General features: G+C 41.5%; 1 protein-coding gene and 1 non-coding gene across 2 annotated transcripts in view; one reads left to right on the top strand and one right to left on the bottom strand.

Moving 5' to 3' along the window:
* galnt17 (polypeptide N-acetylgalactosaminyltransferase 17) overlaps positions 1-17,494 on the top strand; it is a 318,360-nt gene that overhangs the window by 281,156 nt on the left and 19,710 nt on the right. Inside the window, exon 7 of the mRNA XM_033046150.1 lies at positions 8,794-8,979. Within this exon, the coding sequence (XP_032902041.1) occupies positions 8,794-8,979 (186 nt within the window). The remainder of the gene's footprint in view (positions 1-8,793; positions 8,980-17,494) is intronic.
* On the bottom strand, positions 1,110-1,301 carry LOC116989234. Its single transcript, XR_004416192.1, has one exon. It is a non-coding gene; the product is annotated as a U2 spliceosomal RNA (small nuclear RNA).

Here is a 17,494-nt window from a genome sequence, read left to right as displayed (position 1 = left end):
TACCCAAGTTGAGTAGGCTAACAGAACATGTCCTTCATTGTGGTGAAGACCTGCCAGGAGCTCCAGTACAGTTTTTTGTTATAGTTGAATGTGTAATTCCTATTTTGGAAACAGTGTACCATTTCTTGATGCTCCTCAGGTATGTTCCCTAGGATATGCGACGGAATGCTGTCATCAGGTTGATAGTGCTCCTGATCCAAGCACAGCAATGGTCTTCCCAATTCTGCAATTCTTTTAATGACCATGTCGAGGATCATTGGGAACCATGCTTGTGGACTTGGTCCACTGTAATTTGCGTAGTACCCGACTGATGAAGCCGTAGTACCTATTGAAGAGGTAGAAGGAAAGGAAAACATAGAGATTAGGTTCCCCCCACCCCTCAATACGCGGGAATGTCTCCATTGCCGCTGCCTTGAGATTGGTTTCATGTGACGTAAGTTAGTACGTGGTGATTTAATTGGATATAAGGAATCGATATCTGGTGTCCATATTGCTTAGTGATTTCAGCAAATATTTTTGGTTTAAATGTATGTTTACAGTATTTAGCTCACCTGATAGGTGAGTTACTGATGGTCAAACATGTTTGACGACATACGGTTTCCAATTGTTAATAAATTGTCCCCTAATATCGATGTTCTCCGCCCAAGTGGTTTGGTATATGCCACCACTGATGTTGTTATCTTATAAACGAACATGCAAATTTGGTGGATTACTGAGCAAATGCTTCACTAGAATTAAGTAAGTTAATATATAACATGTTTAAGTCAATTCATATTGGCATTAAGTATTACAAGCTCAGTAACACATCAGGACACATAAGATGTTACTCAAAACAGGTGGAAGTGTACAACCATAATCCTTCCTGCCGATAAATTCCATGATAACACTACAGATTAATCCATTTGCCCCCATATTACAGGTATGGAGATAGTTTTGAACACTAGTATCTCAGCTCATAGGAAAGGTACAAAGTTCAGTAGCTGGTAATGCTGCTATATCCCAATTACTTTGCCACGTAGTTGATTGGTGGTTAATGCACCATGACTGATAGTCTTAATGAATACCAGATAACAACGTTGTGGATGGTCAACGTAAATATCTGGATATATATTTTGTGCACCGTTCCCAGAGGCACTGCAATACTGGGTCGATGCGTGGAGTGGACGGAGCAAGCCCCTATTCCATCTCCCTGTTCCAAAATTCAATTTAATATATGGTCCCTAGATAAGGGACGTATCAGATTATTAAACTGATAAGAACAGATACTACACTTGATCTTAGCCAAAAGGCCGAGAAGCGATGCAGCTAAAGCTGTATCCAAGGATAGTTTGTCGTTAATATATAGACATGCCATGACGGAATGTTTCTAAGTGTCAGGGCTAGTTGATTCTGGATAACTTTGACTTAAATGCCGCAACGCTCATCATGGTTACTCCATCCAGGTAATTGCGGTATATCCGAAACTTATATGAGAAGGTACTGAATAGTGTGCATCTTCAAGGTCGATGTCTACCATAAAGTATCCTTGGATCCATGGTAGTAGTTACAAATCCCATGAATGGGTATACCTTGTGAAATACTCAAGTGGTTTATCCACGATGGTGTGACATTCACCATCGTGGGAGGGTAGACCACTTGGGGTGCTTGCTGAATTGGTGGCAAGATATTAATTCTATTCCCCTTGTATTTATTTTTTGGTATATAACTACCAAGAGTGATCTTTATCGCAAGCTATAGTTGTATGTGGATGCAAGAATGGATTCCTATTGCAACCTGGTTCCAGGAATAGTTCCCAAACACATCCATGCATCTTTTTGGAAGCAGCCCGAGCACTCTGCAGGTCGTTGCTATGAAAGGTCCTGGCACCTCATCAATGATAATTAAAAAAATTTGCAGAATAGGGAAGTAAAGGAAGGCCAGAGAAACTAAGTGGATCTAAAGTGAGCTGGTAAGGAATGACAAGCAAGAGATGGAAGGTTAAGAGGCAGCAGAAATTGTCGAATGAAAGCAAAGGCAACAACAGGAAAATGGAATGGGAAGCCCACCAGATACGGCATTGGCGAATTTAAAGATAGACACAAAAAACTGGTGTAACTCAGCAGGAACAGACAGCATCTCTGGAGGGAAGGAATGGGTGATGTTTCAGATCAAGACCCTTCTTCGACCCAAAATGCCACCCATTCCTTCTCTCCCGAGATGCTGCCTGTCCCATTGAGTTACTCCAGCTTTTTGTGTCCATCTTTGGTTTAAACCAGCATCTGCAGTTCCTTCTTACACATTGGCAAATTTGAGTTGGATTCACATAATTTTTGTTTTCCCAAGCATAGTTTTCTGGGTGCAAATCTTCAAACAATAGTATCAAATGTGGTGCAACATGCAAAATTGACAGGTTCGGAAAGTAACAGTCTTGTTCATGAACATTTCAGCATAGCATTACAGAGAGAAACCTGACGAAACTGTTCAGTTGTACTCACAATTGAATTTCACAACCCTGATGTGACTTTCACAATTAGCATTCGAACAGCACAGGAGCAGAATGGGGAAATTTCTGTGTGTTTGCACCATAGCACACGTGCATCCAAGTTGCTTTCCCCAATGTGGAAAGAGATGGCAGCGCATCAATAAAGAGGAGAAATAAAAGATTTCTGCATTGTTAATGAATTTTCATTTATGCTAATCCAAGCAAATAAATGGGGAATGGCAGGACAATGGCACAGCTGGCAGAGCTGCTGATTCACAGCGTCAGAGACCCAGGTTAGATCCTAACATCAGGTGCTATCTGCGTGGAGTTTGCACATTCTCCCTGTGACCGTGTGGGTTTACTCCAGGTGCTCCGGTTTCCTCTCACATCCCTGACATGCGGGTTTGTTGGTTAATTAGCCTCCGTAAAATTGCCCTACCAGTGTGCAGGCAGTGAGTGCGAAATGTGGGATAACATAGAAAGAATGTGAACGGATGATCGATGGGCTTTGTGGGCTCGGTAAGCTGAAGAGTCTGTCTCCATGCTGTTTCTTGCAATCAAACATCAATCAAAAAGTGTAGAAATATGAGAATTCAATTGTGTAGAACAAATTCTAGCCAAGATAGGGAAATGCTTGAGATCATACAACAAAGTTGAACCAATCTTTGCAATCAAATGTTGAATACATTATCGTTCAACTGTGGAATTTAATGCAACAAAGAACATATCACTATATAATTATATAATCATTGCCAGATAGAATAGTTGGACACAAATGCAGACATCATTTCATTTATTTCAGTGTTCAGTTATTCTGTAGACAGAAACAAGGCACACAAAGCAAACACAGTGTCTTCTATTTGGTGTGACAAAGCTGTTTACACTAACTCTATTAGTGAACTGCTAAGAATAGAGTAAACCAACGTCTGTTTGGCCAGAACTAATTAGGTTCTGTATTGACGGGATTGTGGCAAAATAACCTTTAATCCACTCTTGAGACCTCATCAAAGTCTGATGCAAGGGAAATTGTAACGTGTAGTATAGAAACAGGAGTCTTGTACTTTGTATCTGTTTTTACAATGAATGGAATTTAGAATGAAACCACTCCACAGAGCTCAATGGATAATAACAAATATTCCTGTAAAAAAGGGGATAGAGAAAATATTGTCGCCGTGCTCCAGATTTTGATGGTCTCCAACCCAAACCATTGAAAAGGTTGCGGAGATCTTGAATACAAGTGTCATAATGTTGCAAACGTATCCTGTTCTCAATGGTTGCATTTGGATTTCAAACCTGTAAATGTCCACTCATTGTTTTAAAATAGTTATAAGGAACTAAACTGGTTAGTATAAATCAGATGTAGGGGGGTTACTAGAATGTACCTCCATGGAGCAAGAGAGTAAGGATATGGACAGATTAAACTTGTGGGAGAGAGTCACCATTGATTTATGAGGGCCTGGTCTCGTCTGGCTAGTCATTGAATCTATTGATGCATCACTTGGCTGGTGGAAAAGAGAGGCCAATGTATGTCGAAACAAGAAGCTGCAGATGCTGGATTACACAAAAGGACGCAAAGTGCTAGAGTAACTTAGCGGGTCAGACCGAAGAAGACTCCCAACCCGAAACATCATCTATCCATATACTCCAGAGATGCGGCCTGGCCCGCTGGGTTACTCCAGCACTTTGTGTCCTTTTGAGCCCAATGAGTGTTGTCTGTGTGGACTTCCAGATGTGATTTGACACAGTTTCATACAACAACTGATATAGGCATCAAACTCAGCCAGTTTCACACAGGAACAATGGCCATTTATTAATCAGCTGGTAGATCAAATCACAATTTAAGCAACTGTTTCCTTAAAACAAAAAATCCCATCTGTCACCGTGCCTATTCCAAACATTGATGTGGGAGGAAGATTAAGATTGATTTTGATCTTACTTTTTCTCCACAAAGCTCAGATCTGGACATGAATGAGGCCAGTCACAAATATTTCACTAGATAATGGAGTGAAGTGCTGTTTAGTGTTCAGTGGTTATGACGAGCAGAGGGAGGAAGAGCTCTTTTCAGTAACATCACAGAATTCATGGTCCTAAGTTACAGGAGCAGAATTAGGCCATTCGGCCCATCAAGTATACTCTGCCATTCAATCGTGGCTGATGTATCTTTCCCTCTCAACCCCATTCTCCTCATAACCCTGGACATCAATATTAATCAAGAATCTGTTCATCTCCATCTTTAAAATATCCATTGATCTGGCCTCCTCAGCATTCTGTGGCAATGAATTCCACAGATTCACCACCCTTTGACTAAAGAAATTCCTCCTCATCTTACTAAAAGTGTGTCCTTTTAATCTGAGGCAATGGCCTCTGGTCCTAGACTCTCGCACTAGTAGAAACATCCTCTCCACATCCACTCTATCCATTCTAAACAAGAGTCATGAATGTGACTCTGTCATGGGATCAAAAAAATATTCTGGATCAAACAATGTTTCATATAAATTGCAAGAACAAGTGAAGGCAACATTGACTCTGTAGTCTATTTTCATAAAGCAGAACCAGTACTTACTGCTGTGATAAGTGAATTCATTACCCTGTAGAACAATTAACAAGGAACTGAAGCAAATTCAATTAATTCCTCTTTATCACACATGCTACTTTAATTATGCCTATGTTATCTTATCCATGGTATCTTAAAATTATATTTAACTGTTGCTATTCAAGTGATTTCCATTTTAAGTCATTTTAGGTATTGCGGTTTTAAGCATTGCTGATATTACCCACCTGCAATCCCACCCCAGATTAATTGATTTGATTTGATTATACCTTTAATAATCCTTTACAGGAAATTACAGTGCCACGACAGCTTCAAGACAGACATAACACCACACATTTCCTCAAATAGCTTCCATACTTAACAAGTTAAAATACAAGTTAAAATACAAGTTAAAATACAATGAATGAAAAAAAAGTGCAGTTATTTATGCGCATTATATAACCTTATAGCAGCTGGTATACAAGACTTCCTATGTCTCTCAGTTTTGCACATTGGTGCAATCAGTCTCTGACTGAAGATGCTGCTCTTGATCACCTTCAGGGCATGGAGTGGGTGAGTGGGGTTGGTCATTATTGAACCCAGTTTGTTCAGAGTTCTAGCCTCTGCCACCTGGTGCTAACTTGGTGCTAACTTGGAGAAAACTGGTGCTAATCCTAGATAGTCACTCAGATTTATTTCTTGTCCAAATTCTGTGTGATTGTGAGTGTATGTTGGGCCAGATCCTCTACACTGACTTGTTACGCATTGTGGACAGCAACTGGGGCATACCTTTTCCATGGAGTCACAAGGAATCGCAGATGCTGGAATCTTGAGCAAAACACAAAGTGCTGGAGTAACTGGTCGGCTCGGGCAGCATGTGGAGTGATAATGGATCGGGTCGGGACCCTTCTTCAGACTAATTGACACTAATTGAGGATGGGTCCTGACCTGAGATGCCATCTGTTCATTTTCTCCATAGATGCTCCCTGACCTGTTGATGTCCTTCAGCACTTTGTGTTTTACTTACAGTACTTTTCCAGTTATGGAGGGGCTGACGCATTAACTAACTGCATCTAAAATGGGATGAGTTCTAAGAGATGACCAAGGCTCAGAACACTCTGACAGTCTTTGATGATTCCAAATGTCAACGTTAGTTGGACTGTTTAACATTTCAAACCTTCAGAAATAGAGCTAAATAATGGAAAATAGGTGAATATTCTGAAGAAGGGTCTCGACCCGAAATGTCACCTATTCCTTTTCTCCAGAGATGCTGCCTGACCTGCTGAGTTACTCCAGCATTCTGTGCCTATCTTTTGAATATATTAAAACATGTGAATGAAGTGAGTCATGGCAAGATTTTTTACGGGTGATTTTTCAACAGTGACTGCTGTTTTCACTGAAGTGCAAAGGTCAGTATTGATCTGCTCAGCTGAAACAATTGTCCTTCCTTGTCACGGACGAAAACCTGGGGAGCAATCGATCAATAGTTACTGATACACCAGTATCGTACAGCCAGGTTTGGAAAGTTGTGAAAAATAACAAATATAATCCTTTAAAATCACTTAACGTTAATTTTCTTATTCACTAATTATGCACATAACAGCCCTTTGCGATTGGACTTTACGGGTAAAACTATTGGAGCTAAAGCCAAAAGCTATGTGGAATAACACAAAAGCAAGTAAGACAGAAATAATTAGAGTCATGGAGTCATCTTGCATGAAAACAGGCCATTCAGCCCAAATTTCCCATGCTGACCAAGATGCGCCATCTACAGTAGTCCCACCTGACTGCATTTGACCCATATCCTTCTAAACCTTTCCTATACTTACATCTTTTTGAATGCCTTTCAAATGTCTTTCAAATGATTTAGCGACTGAGGAGGCAGAAAAGGAAGAACCATCTATGTGGTGAAAGTCGTGCATTTGAGAAAAGACTCCTACTCCTTGTATTGTAAATGCTGTTGCAGTATCTGTCTCAACTAGCCCCTCTGGCAACTCGTTCCATATACCATCCACTCTCTGAGTGAAAAGGTTGCACCTCAGGTTTGTATTCAATCTTAGGTACACAAAATTGCTGGGGAAACTCAGCGGGTGCAGCAGCATCTATGGAGCGAAGGAAATAGGCGACGTTTCGGGCCGAAACCCTTCTTCAGACTTGCAAATCTTGCTCCTTTCACCTTAAACATATGTCCTCTTGTTTTTGATTCCCCTATGCTGGGCAAAAGACTGCATTCACAGAGATTCTGGTGAATAAAATATGTAATGATTGCTCTATGGTGTTATATGCAGTTGGAGGTTTTTCTCTGGTGAGAGTCTGTTGAAGGGTCTCGACCCAAAAAGTAATCTATTCCTTTTCCCCAGAGATGCTGCCTGACCCACTGAGTTACTCCAGTACTTTGTGGGCACAGTTTCTCTCTGTAGCCTAAAACTGAGTTCATGTTACCAGAGAACCATTCTCACACCTTAGGGGCTGATTTTGGCCCAGAGTAGGTCTTAGCTTGGCAAGAGTGCAGAGAATGATTTCTAATTTCTGGCTTAAGCTTCAGGCCAATGTTATTTTGAAAACCAAGTCAAAGACACCAAGCCACACATTGTGTTTTAAGAGTAGGGCAGGCCTCTAACCATTAGGTGAGTTTAGGCCACCTCGCTGTTACTATATGAAGGATGGGGCAGGGATTTGAAGTGATATGCAGGAGAGAATTAGGGTGGTCTCCATGAAAGAACATTCCTATTCCTCCTGGATCTATGAAGAAAGATGTTTCACTCACTTTCTATTCTCTTCATCCTTTCCACACCTGTTGACCTGCTTAAGCCTGATGAACTAAACACTTCCCAATTTTCATTCAACATATGTTCTCAATATGCACGCCACGGAATTCAATTGGATTTATGCAGGAAGGTTCCACTTGAGTCTATTCTTCTTTGCTGCATCTGCTCCTAAAACCAGCAGCTGGAAAATTGGCCAGTAGGAAACGGACCCATCCGATTTTATCCTGGATGCCCCAACCAGGAAAATTAACACTGCCCTCATTGTCCAAGCACTGTCGCAGGGTGATTTTATTTTGAAGCTTCTGAGCTCATCTTTAGAAAGATAGAATTAACTAACAGCACGAGAACATAGAATCATTTCCATACAGAAACAGCTTACAATAATGGTAATAAATAACTCCAGGTATTATCCTGGATTATCCCTTTTTACTGGGCCAACAGAGGTCACAAAATAATAATTCAACAATACACCTCTGACCCACTAATTATACCCCTCACGTATCTTTAAAGCACCATGGACAGCTAGAAACTTAAATAAAACAAACTTTAAATGTACATTAAATTTACATTGCAACTTGCATATCATGCAAGGGCACCAGTTAACGAGTGCCCTCGGAAGTCCCGATGAGGGTGGGGTCGGCGGCCGTCCATGGGGACGAGGGGCCGCATTCCTGGCAGGCTCGCTCACGGTCCCCATAGGGCAGAAATGCAAGCCGCAGAAACCCGAGCCCAGGTCGAGATGGGAGGCCTCACCTGGCCTTAGTGCCACATTTTTGGGAGGACTTCCGAACGGCCATACCGTCGAATTGGCGGCACCGTTGGAGAATTTCACCGTGTGGCCGTGGAAGTCCTGATGAGGTCGAGATCGGCCGCCTCACCCAGCCTATGCGCCACATTTTTGGGGGGAATCTCAAGTGTGCTGTCGTAATTCTGACTGAATTAAAGGAGGTGCCCGACCACCAGTTGCTGGAAAATCAGTGGTGAAGCTGTATTTGTTTTTGCCTGACCTCCTTTTTTCTTATTTAACACTTTAGGTCTGGCTGTGTGGTGGAAGTATGGAGGTGCTCCCTTGCTCCAGAGTGGCTCACATAGAACGCATTAAAAAACCGTACAATAGCGACATAGGATTTTACACCAAGAGAAATTCACTCCGGGTAGCTGAAGTGTGGATGGATGACTACAAATCCCATGTGTATATGGCGTGGAATATCCCCATGGATGTGAGTAAACAGAACAAAATAGGATGCATAATTACATGCAATATATGACTAACATTCACAACATTACCTTGAGTAAGGCCAGTCTTTGGAAGGCTGGTGCTTAGAAAAGAACCAAGATCACAATCAATTGCAAATTATAATATTCCTGGCACTGAATATTTTGTTCAATTTAAGAAAAGGTTTAGTTTTACCGGAGGTGGATTTGATTTGTATTGGAGGTTTTACAGGCAGAGCACATTGTAAATTTGTAAGCAGTTTTATTGGAACTTGGAATGCAATCAGAAATTAGTTGTGTAATTTAAAATATTCACATACAAAGTCATTTTTATGGTAAGTGAATTTTCATTCAAGTCTCTCAGATGGACGTAAAGGTTCCATGGCACTACTTGAACATACTGTAGGTAAGAGAGGCAGTAATTGGTATCCCCAAGGATCTGCAAAGGGACTTTAGCTTTTCACAAGTCAAGAGTGTTTTATTGTCATATGTCCCAGTTAGAACAATTAAATTCTTACTTGCAGCAGCACAAGGGAATATGTAAACATAGTACCCTGTAAACAATATCATAAAAACAAGGAAAAAAAGTACAGTGTGTATATATATATATAAATATATACACAGTTATACGCACACACACACATATATATACATGTATGTATGTATATATATATATATATATGTATTATATATATATAATTATATATATATAAGGTAGACACAAAATGCTGGTGTAACTCAGCGGGACAGGCAGCATCTCCGGAGAGAAGGAATGGGTGATGTTTTGGGTCAAGATCCTGGGTCTCAACCAGAAACATAGCCCATTCCTTCTCTCCAGAGATGCTGCCTTGTCCCACTGAGTTACTCCAGCATTTTGTATCTACCTTCGATTTAAACCAGCATCTGCAGTTCTTTCCTATGTATATATATATATACATACATGCACACACATACACATAAAAACAAACAACAATAATAATTCAAAAATACAAATCCAGTGCCCCCAAGTCTATGTAGTTCAGAGCTTATTTGGAGGTTGTGGTGTTTAACAGCCTGAAAGCTGTAGGGAAGAAGTTGATCCTGAACCTGCACGTTACAGTTTTCAGGCTCCTATATCCTCTTTCCGATGGCAGGGGTGAAATGAATGTGTGGTTGGGGTGGTGTGGGTCTCTGGTGATGCTGGCTGCCTTTTTGAGGCAGCGATGCCTGTAAATCCCTTCAATGGTGGGGAGGTCAGAACCAGTGAAGGACTGGGCAGTGTTCACCACTTTTAACCAGAAATATTAGTAACTCGGCTGAAGTAATAGGAATTATGTGAATGCCAGGAAGCTCAGTATGTTGGGAAGATGAGAGATGGAAGTTTCATTGGATTAAATACAAACTGTGTGAATCGACAAAACTATGGCAGATGTGATTCTGTCCAGGATAGTGTGAAGTCATCTACTTAGGATCCAATAAAGACAAATTGAAGTGTTTGTTTAAACTGCCTCAGGCCAGGAACCGAAGAGGAAGTGAAGTCATTTTGGTGTCCGGGTACAAATTACGAAAAACTCCTTTACTGCTACACGAAGGAACCAAAGGCTAATAAAATGTTTACCTTTATCTTGATGGGATTGAAAACAAAGGGTGGTGAATCTTTGTAATTCATTGCAACAGAACGCTGTGGAGGCCAAGTCAATGGATATTTTTAAAGCAGAGATAGATAGATTCTTGATTAATACCGGGTGTCAGTGGTTATGGGGAGAAGGGGGCAGAATGGGGTTAGGAGGGAGAGATAGATGAACCATGATTGAATGGCAGAGTAGACTTGATGGGCCAAATGGCCTAATTCTCCTCCTGTCACATGAATTTATGAACTTGTGAAATGATGGGAAGTAATTAATGTTGTAAATGGCCCAGGTCAGATGCCAACTGGACTATTGATTAGTTTTGAGTACCAGTCCTGATATTGACTATATTTACTATGAAGAAAGTGCAGCACAAATTCAGCAGAATGGCAACAGATAAAATGATTACATTGTGAAGAAGCATGGCTTGTATTTCTTTGATTTTAGAAGACCGTGTGTTGATCTAATCAAGAAATTCTACTGGGCGGATAGAGATAAAGTAAATAATAGCAATCTAAATAGTTCAATAGGGTTTTATTTGTCATATGCAACTGCACAGTGAAATTTAGTTTAGTTTAGTTTAGTTTAGAGATACAGCGCGGAAACAGGCCCATCGGCCCACGGGATCCGCGCCGACCAGTGATCCACGCACATTAACGCTACCCTACACCCACTAGGGACAATTTTTTTACATTTACCAAGCCAATTAACCTACAAACCAGCACGTCTTTGGAGTGTGGTAGGAAACCAAAGATCTCGGAGAAAACCCACACAGGTCACGGGGAGAACGTGCAAACTCCATACAGACAACACCTGTAGTCGGGATAGAACCCGGGTCTCCAGCGCTGCATTCACTGTAAGGCAGCAACTCTACCGCTGCACCACCGTGACGTTTTGCATATATTACACGTACGGGCACAGCAATTGTGGCGGCATTATTCCAAGTCCAAAGTCCGATCATCCGCGCGCTCAACGTACTGCAGCAGTTCCCGTGAACCAACATCCTTCCCCTCTCCTCGCCCGGCCATCTGTGTGTCACAGGGGCGCCTCCAGGGCAATCTCGAACTATGATCCCCAGAAATCTGTGGTTGTAGAGTCAAAATGTGAGAATGGCCCATTTTTGTCCCTTTGTTTCTAAGTTGGTATCAAACATACTTTGTAGCAGCTGGCAAATAGTTTACTATTCGTTACTGCTGCTGGATAGTCAGCTTCTGCCTCCAGCTTTTTGCTTAATGGAATCAATCCCTGGTTGGCTAATATTAAACTCGTCCATTATCTGAACACATGTTAGCGTTAATATGGTAACTTCCATCAGAGAGCCTTTTGTTGCCAGACCAAAGACAGATAAATTCCAAGCAACCCCAACAAAATGCAATCTATTGGAGAGTGCTAAATGTGTTTGAGATTATAAAAACATTGGCTCCAACACAGCTGGAGTACTGTGTGCAGTTCTGGCCGCCAACACCGTGACTGCACTAGAGGTGGTGAGAGGAGGCTCAGCTGGATGTTGCCCGGGATGGAGCATTTCAGTTAAGAGAAGGGATGGGAGATGCAAGATCTATTCTTCTCGGAGTGGAAGAGGCTGAGGGTTCTGAGGCCTACAGAATTATGAGGGATAGTGCAGAGGTGCAGAGGTGTCCAAAACTAGGGGGCTTAAGCTTAGGACAAGGAACAGGAGGTTTAAAGAGAATCTGATGTCGAATTTTTCTCACACCATTTAAGAAGTATTGTGGTGAATACTTGAACCACCGAGGCATGGAAGGCTATGGACCAAGTGTTGCAAAATTGGATTAGTCCATATGGGCATTGATGGTCAGAATGGACATCGTGGGCTGAAGGGCCTGTTTTATGCTATTTGACTCTATGACTTTATGAGTTCAGGTGATTTGCAAGAGTATCAATGTATCAAGGATTGACTATGTGATAAAGGTGTCAGTAAAGCTGAGGGTACAAAGGCTTACAATAGTTCAAAGGAGAAGGGTTTGAGAGATTGTTGAATGTAACAGAATAACAGTAGCAATGGAAATGAGAGTTGGTTTGGCAGGAAACAAAAGGGGGACTGGAGCACATGAGGGATGAGAGAAGAGGCACAGAGAGGAGCCACAGATGACCGGAGGCCATCCTTTTCATGAAATCCTCATCAGAAAATACACTGAGCTCTTCATCATTTCCTTTAGGCTGTATACCGTGTAAGAGGAAAGAAAAAATGAGCAATAAGAATCGGGAAGCAGGTAGAAACATAGAAACATAGAAAATAGGTGCAGGAGTAGGCCATTCGGCCCTTCGAGCCAGCACTGCCATTCGATATGATCATGGCTGATCATCTAACTCAGTATCCTGTACCTGCCTTCTCTCCATACCCCCTGATCCCTTTAGCCACAAGGGCCACATCTAACTCCCTCTTAAATATAGCCAATGAACTGGCCTCAACTACCCTCTGTGGCAGAAAATTCCACAGATTCACCACTCTCTGTGTGAAAAAATTTGTTATAATCTCGGTCCTAAAAGACTTCCCCCTTATCCTCAAATCGTGACCCCTTGTTCTGGACTTCCCCAACATCGGGAACAATCTTCCTGCATCTAGCCTGTCCAACCACTTAAGAATGTTGTAGGTTTCTATAAGATCCCCCCTCAAACTTCTAAATTCTAGCGAGTACAAACCAAGTCTATCCAGTCTTTATTCATATGAAAGTCCTGCCATCCCAGGAATCAGTCTGGTGAACCTTCTCTGCTCCCTCTATGGCAAGAATGTCTTTCCTCAGATTAGGAGACCAAAACTGTACGCAATACTCCAGGTGTGGTCTCACCAAGGCCCTGTACAACTGCAGTAGAACCTTCCTGCTCAAATCCTTTTGCTATGAATGCTAACATACCATTCGCTTTCTTCACTGCCTGCTGCACCTGCATGCCTACTTTCAATGACTGGTGTACCATGACACCCAGGTCTCGTTGCATCTCCCCTTTTCCTAATCGGCCACCATTCAGACCATTCAGGTAGGAGCAATAAAGCTTAAGCTCAAAGACAGTGAATTGCCGAGAGGAGCATAAAGTTGTGATTCGCTTGAGTCATTTCTCAATGAATTACAAAACGTGACATTAATAGAAAATACTTGTATCTTGGAGTTTCTTCGAGGAGCCAAGTTCAGTGAGACTCAGACAGTTGAGTGAAGACAGTACCTGCAATATCCAATGCATATTTAGAGTGTATTGTTGTTGAAGATGATAGCCCTCAAGAGTCAAGAATGTTTTATCGTCCCATATGTCCCTGGCAGAACAATTAAAGATCTTGCAGCAACACAACAGAATATGTAAACATTGTACTCTGTAAACAATATAATAAATGAGGAAAGGGAAAAAATAGTTCAATGTGCCTCACAGAAAGATTAATTTTAAAATGATGATATATTTTTTTTTAAACTTGCATTTCCATCACACTTTTCATTACTTCAGAGTGTTCTGAAGTGTTCTACAATTTAGGAACATCCTGTAAGGCAGGAAATGTGTCGGCCAATTAGTGCACCGCAAAGTACCACGAACAAGATTGCAAGGATTAATTATCAGGCTGAACAGTCACATATTACTCATTCTTTACTGTTTTACTGCCAGGATTCTGTCAGTAAGTGGGAGAACAGGAAGCTTCAAGGAATTCACTTGTGTTATTATTGCTTATCCGGAAGTATTGCAAGCAGTGACCTGAGGGTTTGCCTTGCTATGAAATTGCTCTCCTTTTTTTGTTTATTAAATTATCTCTTCCTTTCACTTCCTTTGATTTCCCATTGGGCTTGTCAGTTGGCATTGCAGTCAGTGCAGTGGTCCAATTCATTGACCTCCTTCTGTGAGAGAGATGCTTTGCTGTAGCTTGATATATTCCCACAGTGGCTTGGATAAGACTTTCAACCCATGCAAAAATTGGCTTTCATAATGCCTCCCATTTTGCTGCTCATTGAGGTGCTGTTTAGGGTCTGCACCATACCATATTACATGCCTCTGTGGGTTCATACAGGATGCATTAATAATTAGATGTCAAGCTATTTGATCCGGTCATACCATTTTGTTTTCAGTTCACTGGGATCCATTATGGATCAACAAGTGACAAAATGTCAGCTCAGATTTTTCTTGACATGTTTAAGGCTGTGCTTGAAATGGGACCAAAAGTGAAAAATATGAGATGTGGATGAAACAGAAATGCGCAGTAATTTTTGAATGCTGCGATTTATTTTGTGAGGATGAGACCGTTGTTATTGATATTCAGAGGGACCTGGATACTCTTGTACACATGTAGGGGCGGCACAGTGGTGCAGTGGTAGAGTTGCTGTCTTACAGCGCTTGCAGCATCTGAGACCCGGGTTTGGTCCCGACTATGGGTGGAGTTTGTACGTTCTCCCCGTGACTGCGTGGGTTTTCTCCGAGATCTTCTGTTTCCTCCCAAACTCCCAAGGACGTGCAAGTTTGTAGTTTAATTGGCTTGGTATAAGTGTAAGTTGTCCCTTGTGTGTGTGGGATAGTGATAATGTGCAAGGATCACTGGTCAGCTCTGTGGGCTGCACTGTATCTCTAAACTAAACTAAACATGTCGCTGAAAGCCAACAGGCGAGTGGAGCATGAAATAAGGTATGTTTGCGTTATTTCTGGAGGACTTGAGTGCAAGATTACAGATGTCCTTTGGGGTTATGTTGCACTAATTTATTGAATTTTTGTTTCTTTTATATCATTTATGTGTATTGTGTTCATAAGCCTGCAAGTAAAAATATCATTGCTCTGTTGTCTGCACATATGACCATTAAACACTCTAGACTCTCATTGCCCTTGATTTTCCCAATACCCTTTCCAATCACCTTTGAGACCCTCCTGGGAATCCAAATGTTTCAAAAGAACACAATTAAGTTTTTTTTGCACTTTAATAGACAATAGACAATAGGTGCAGGAGTAGGCCATTCGGCCCCTCGAGCCAGCACCGCCATTCAATGTGATCATGGCTGATCATCCCCAATCAGTACCCCGTTCCTTCCTTCTCCCCATATCCCCTGACTCTGCCATCTTTAAGAGCCCTATCTAGCTCTCTCTTGAAAGTATCCAGAGAACCGGCCTCCACAGACTCACAACTCTCTGTGAGAAAAAGTGTATTCTTGAAGCTACATTCTTGATATTATGAATACTATGTATTCTTGAAGCCATAACTTGTAAATAAAACCCCGGGATGGAGTTGGTGAATACACAGTGATGCCAATCTCATCGCCTCTGTTGCTACCCAACACAAAATAGTGGTATGACAATTGATTAATGTGCCAGCGTAACATCTGGAGTCCACAGACACCACATAAATCAATCATTGTCAGCTCAGTACAAGCTCAGAGTCTGGAGGAACCTCTATCCTATTGATGTTTTGCCAAAAGCTGTGCCAGGAAGAGCCACATGGTGGCACAGCTGCTGCCACTTCCACTCTGGTAGGTATCTTTAAGTTAGCCCATCATCGCTGAGGACTTGGCTGTTGTCTGCTGATTTTCTTGTCAGCTCAATTTAATTGAACATCAGGTTTGATGAACTGATGCTTTGAAGAAAAGACTAAAAGCATCTTGGACTTTGTTGGAATATTTAAGGGTAAATGCCTGGCACATCTCCAGAGACAGCTCTCTACTTCCCAGACCGTGGGTGGGTAAGACCAGTTTTGTTGATAATGAGCACCAAACAGTCGAAAGGATTCAGGAAACCCACAGAGGGACATTAAATGTCTCATTTAATACATAAAATATTGATATAACATTTTAGTGATGATGTAATAAACTACTCAACTCACAAACGTTAACAGTAAATTTTATATCTAGTTACTATTTACTGAAGGCAATAATCATTTGATTGCATATAAGACGGACATGATTAAAACTAGTTAGACTTTAGATAGACACAAAATGCTGGAGTAAATGATATGCATGTTCCCAAACAAATTAATATCAAGGATAAGTTGAGATACACAAGACCAGAGCCAATGGCTGTTGGACACAAAGTGCTGGAATAACTCAGCACGGCAGGCAGCATCTCTGGAAATCGTGGATAGGTGATGTTTTGTGTCGAGGTCCTTCTTCAGTCTGAGAGTCAGGAGAGAGGGAAACTAGAAGTATGAAAAGGCACAGAACAAATCAGAGTTGGCACCGATGACCCAGCTGATTAGACTTTAGCCTCACCATCCATTACGACATCTCCTCTATCCCATTCCACACCTAAAATGTTGCAGGAGTGAAAGGGGAAAGTAAAGGAAACATGAGCTGCCAACTATCTGATTAGAGAAAGCTGGAAGAGAGGTGTGGCAGGACTACAGAAATGTAGCTTATCCATGTTCGCCAGAGACGCTGCTTGACCCGTTGAGTTACTCCAGTACTTTGTATCTTATTTTGTAAATCAGCATTTGCTATTCCTTGTGTCCACAAGCAAGGATAAAAGACTATAGGATCTCCAATCCTACATATTCGACCACACCAAAGATAAGTCCAGTCTAGCTTAGTTTTTGTAAATAGAACATAAAAAACAATTTTATTACCTTCCCACCATGATATTCATGCAGAAGTTATCACTGAACAATGGAACCCTGCCAAAGCATCGTGAATAGATAGAAGATAGACATAAAAAGCTGGAGTAACTCAGCAGGTCAGGCAGCATCTCTGGAGAAAAGGAATAGATGACATTTCGGGTCGAGACTCGAAACATCACCTATTACTTTTCTCCAGAGATGCAGTCTGATCCGCTGGATTACATAGAAACTTTTTGTATCTATCTTTGTTTTAAACCAGCATCTGCAGTTCATTCCCACATAATGTGAATAGATATTTCATTCTCTGATATTTCTTCAATGGACTTCCATTAAATGGCAAAAGATGGGATCCTAAACGGGACGGAAATAACCCTAACAGCTCCTGGGCAC

This window comes from Amblyraja radiata, chromosome 28, assembly GCF_010909765.2.
Source record: "Amblyraja radiata isolate CabotCenter1 chromosome 28, sAmbRad1.1.pri, whole genome shotgun sequence".
Taxonomy (NCBI): Eukaryota; Metazoa; Chordata; class Chondrichthyes; order Rajiformes; family Rajidae; genus Amblyraja; species Amblyraja radiata.
Note: the sequence above shows the minus strand (reverse complement) of the source record. Positions and strands in the feature narration are given on the sequence as shown.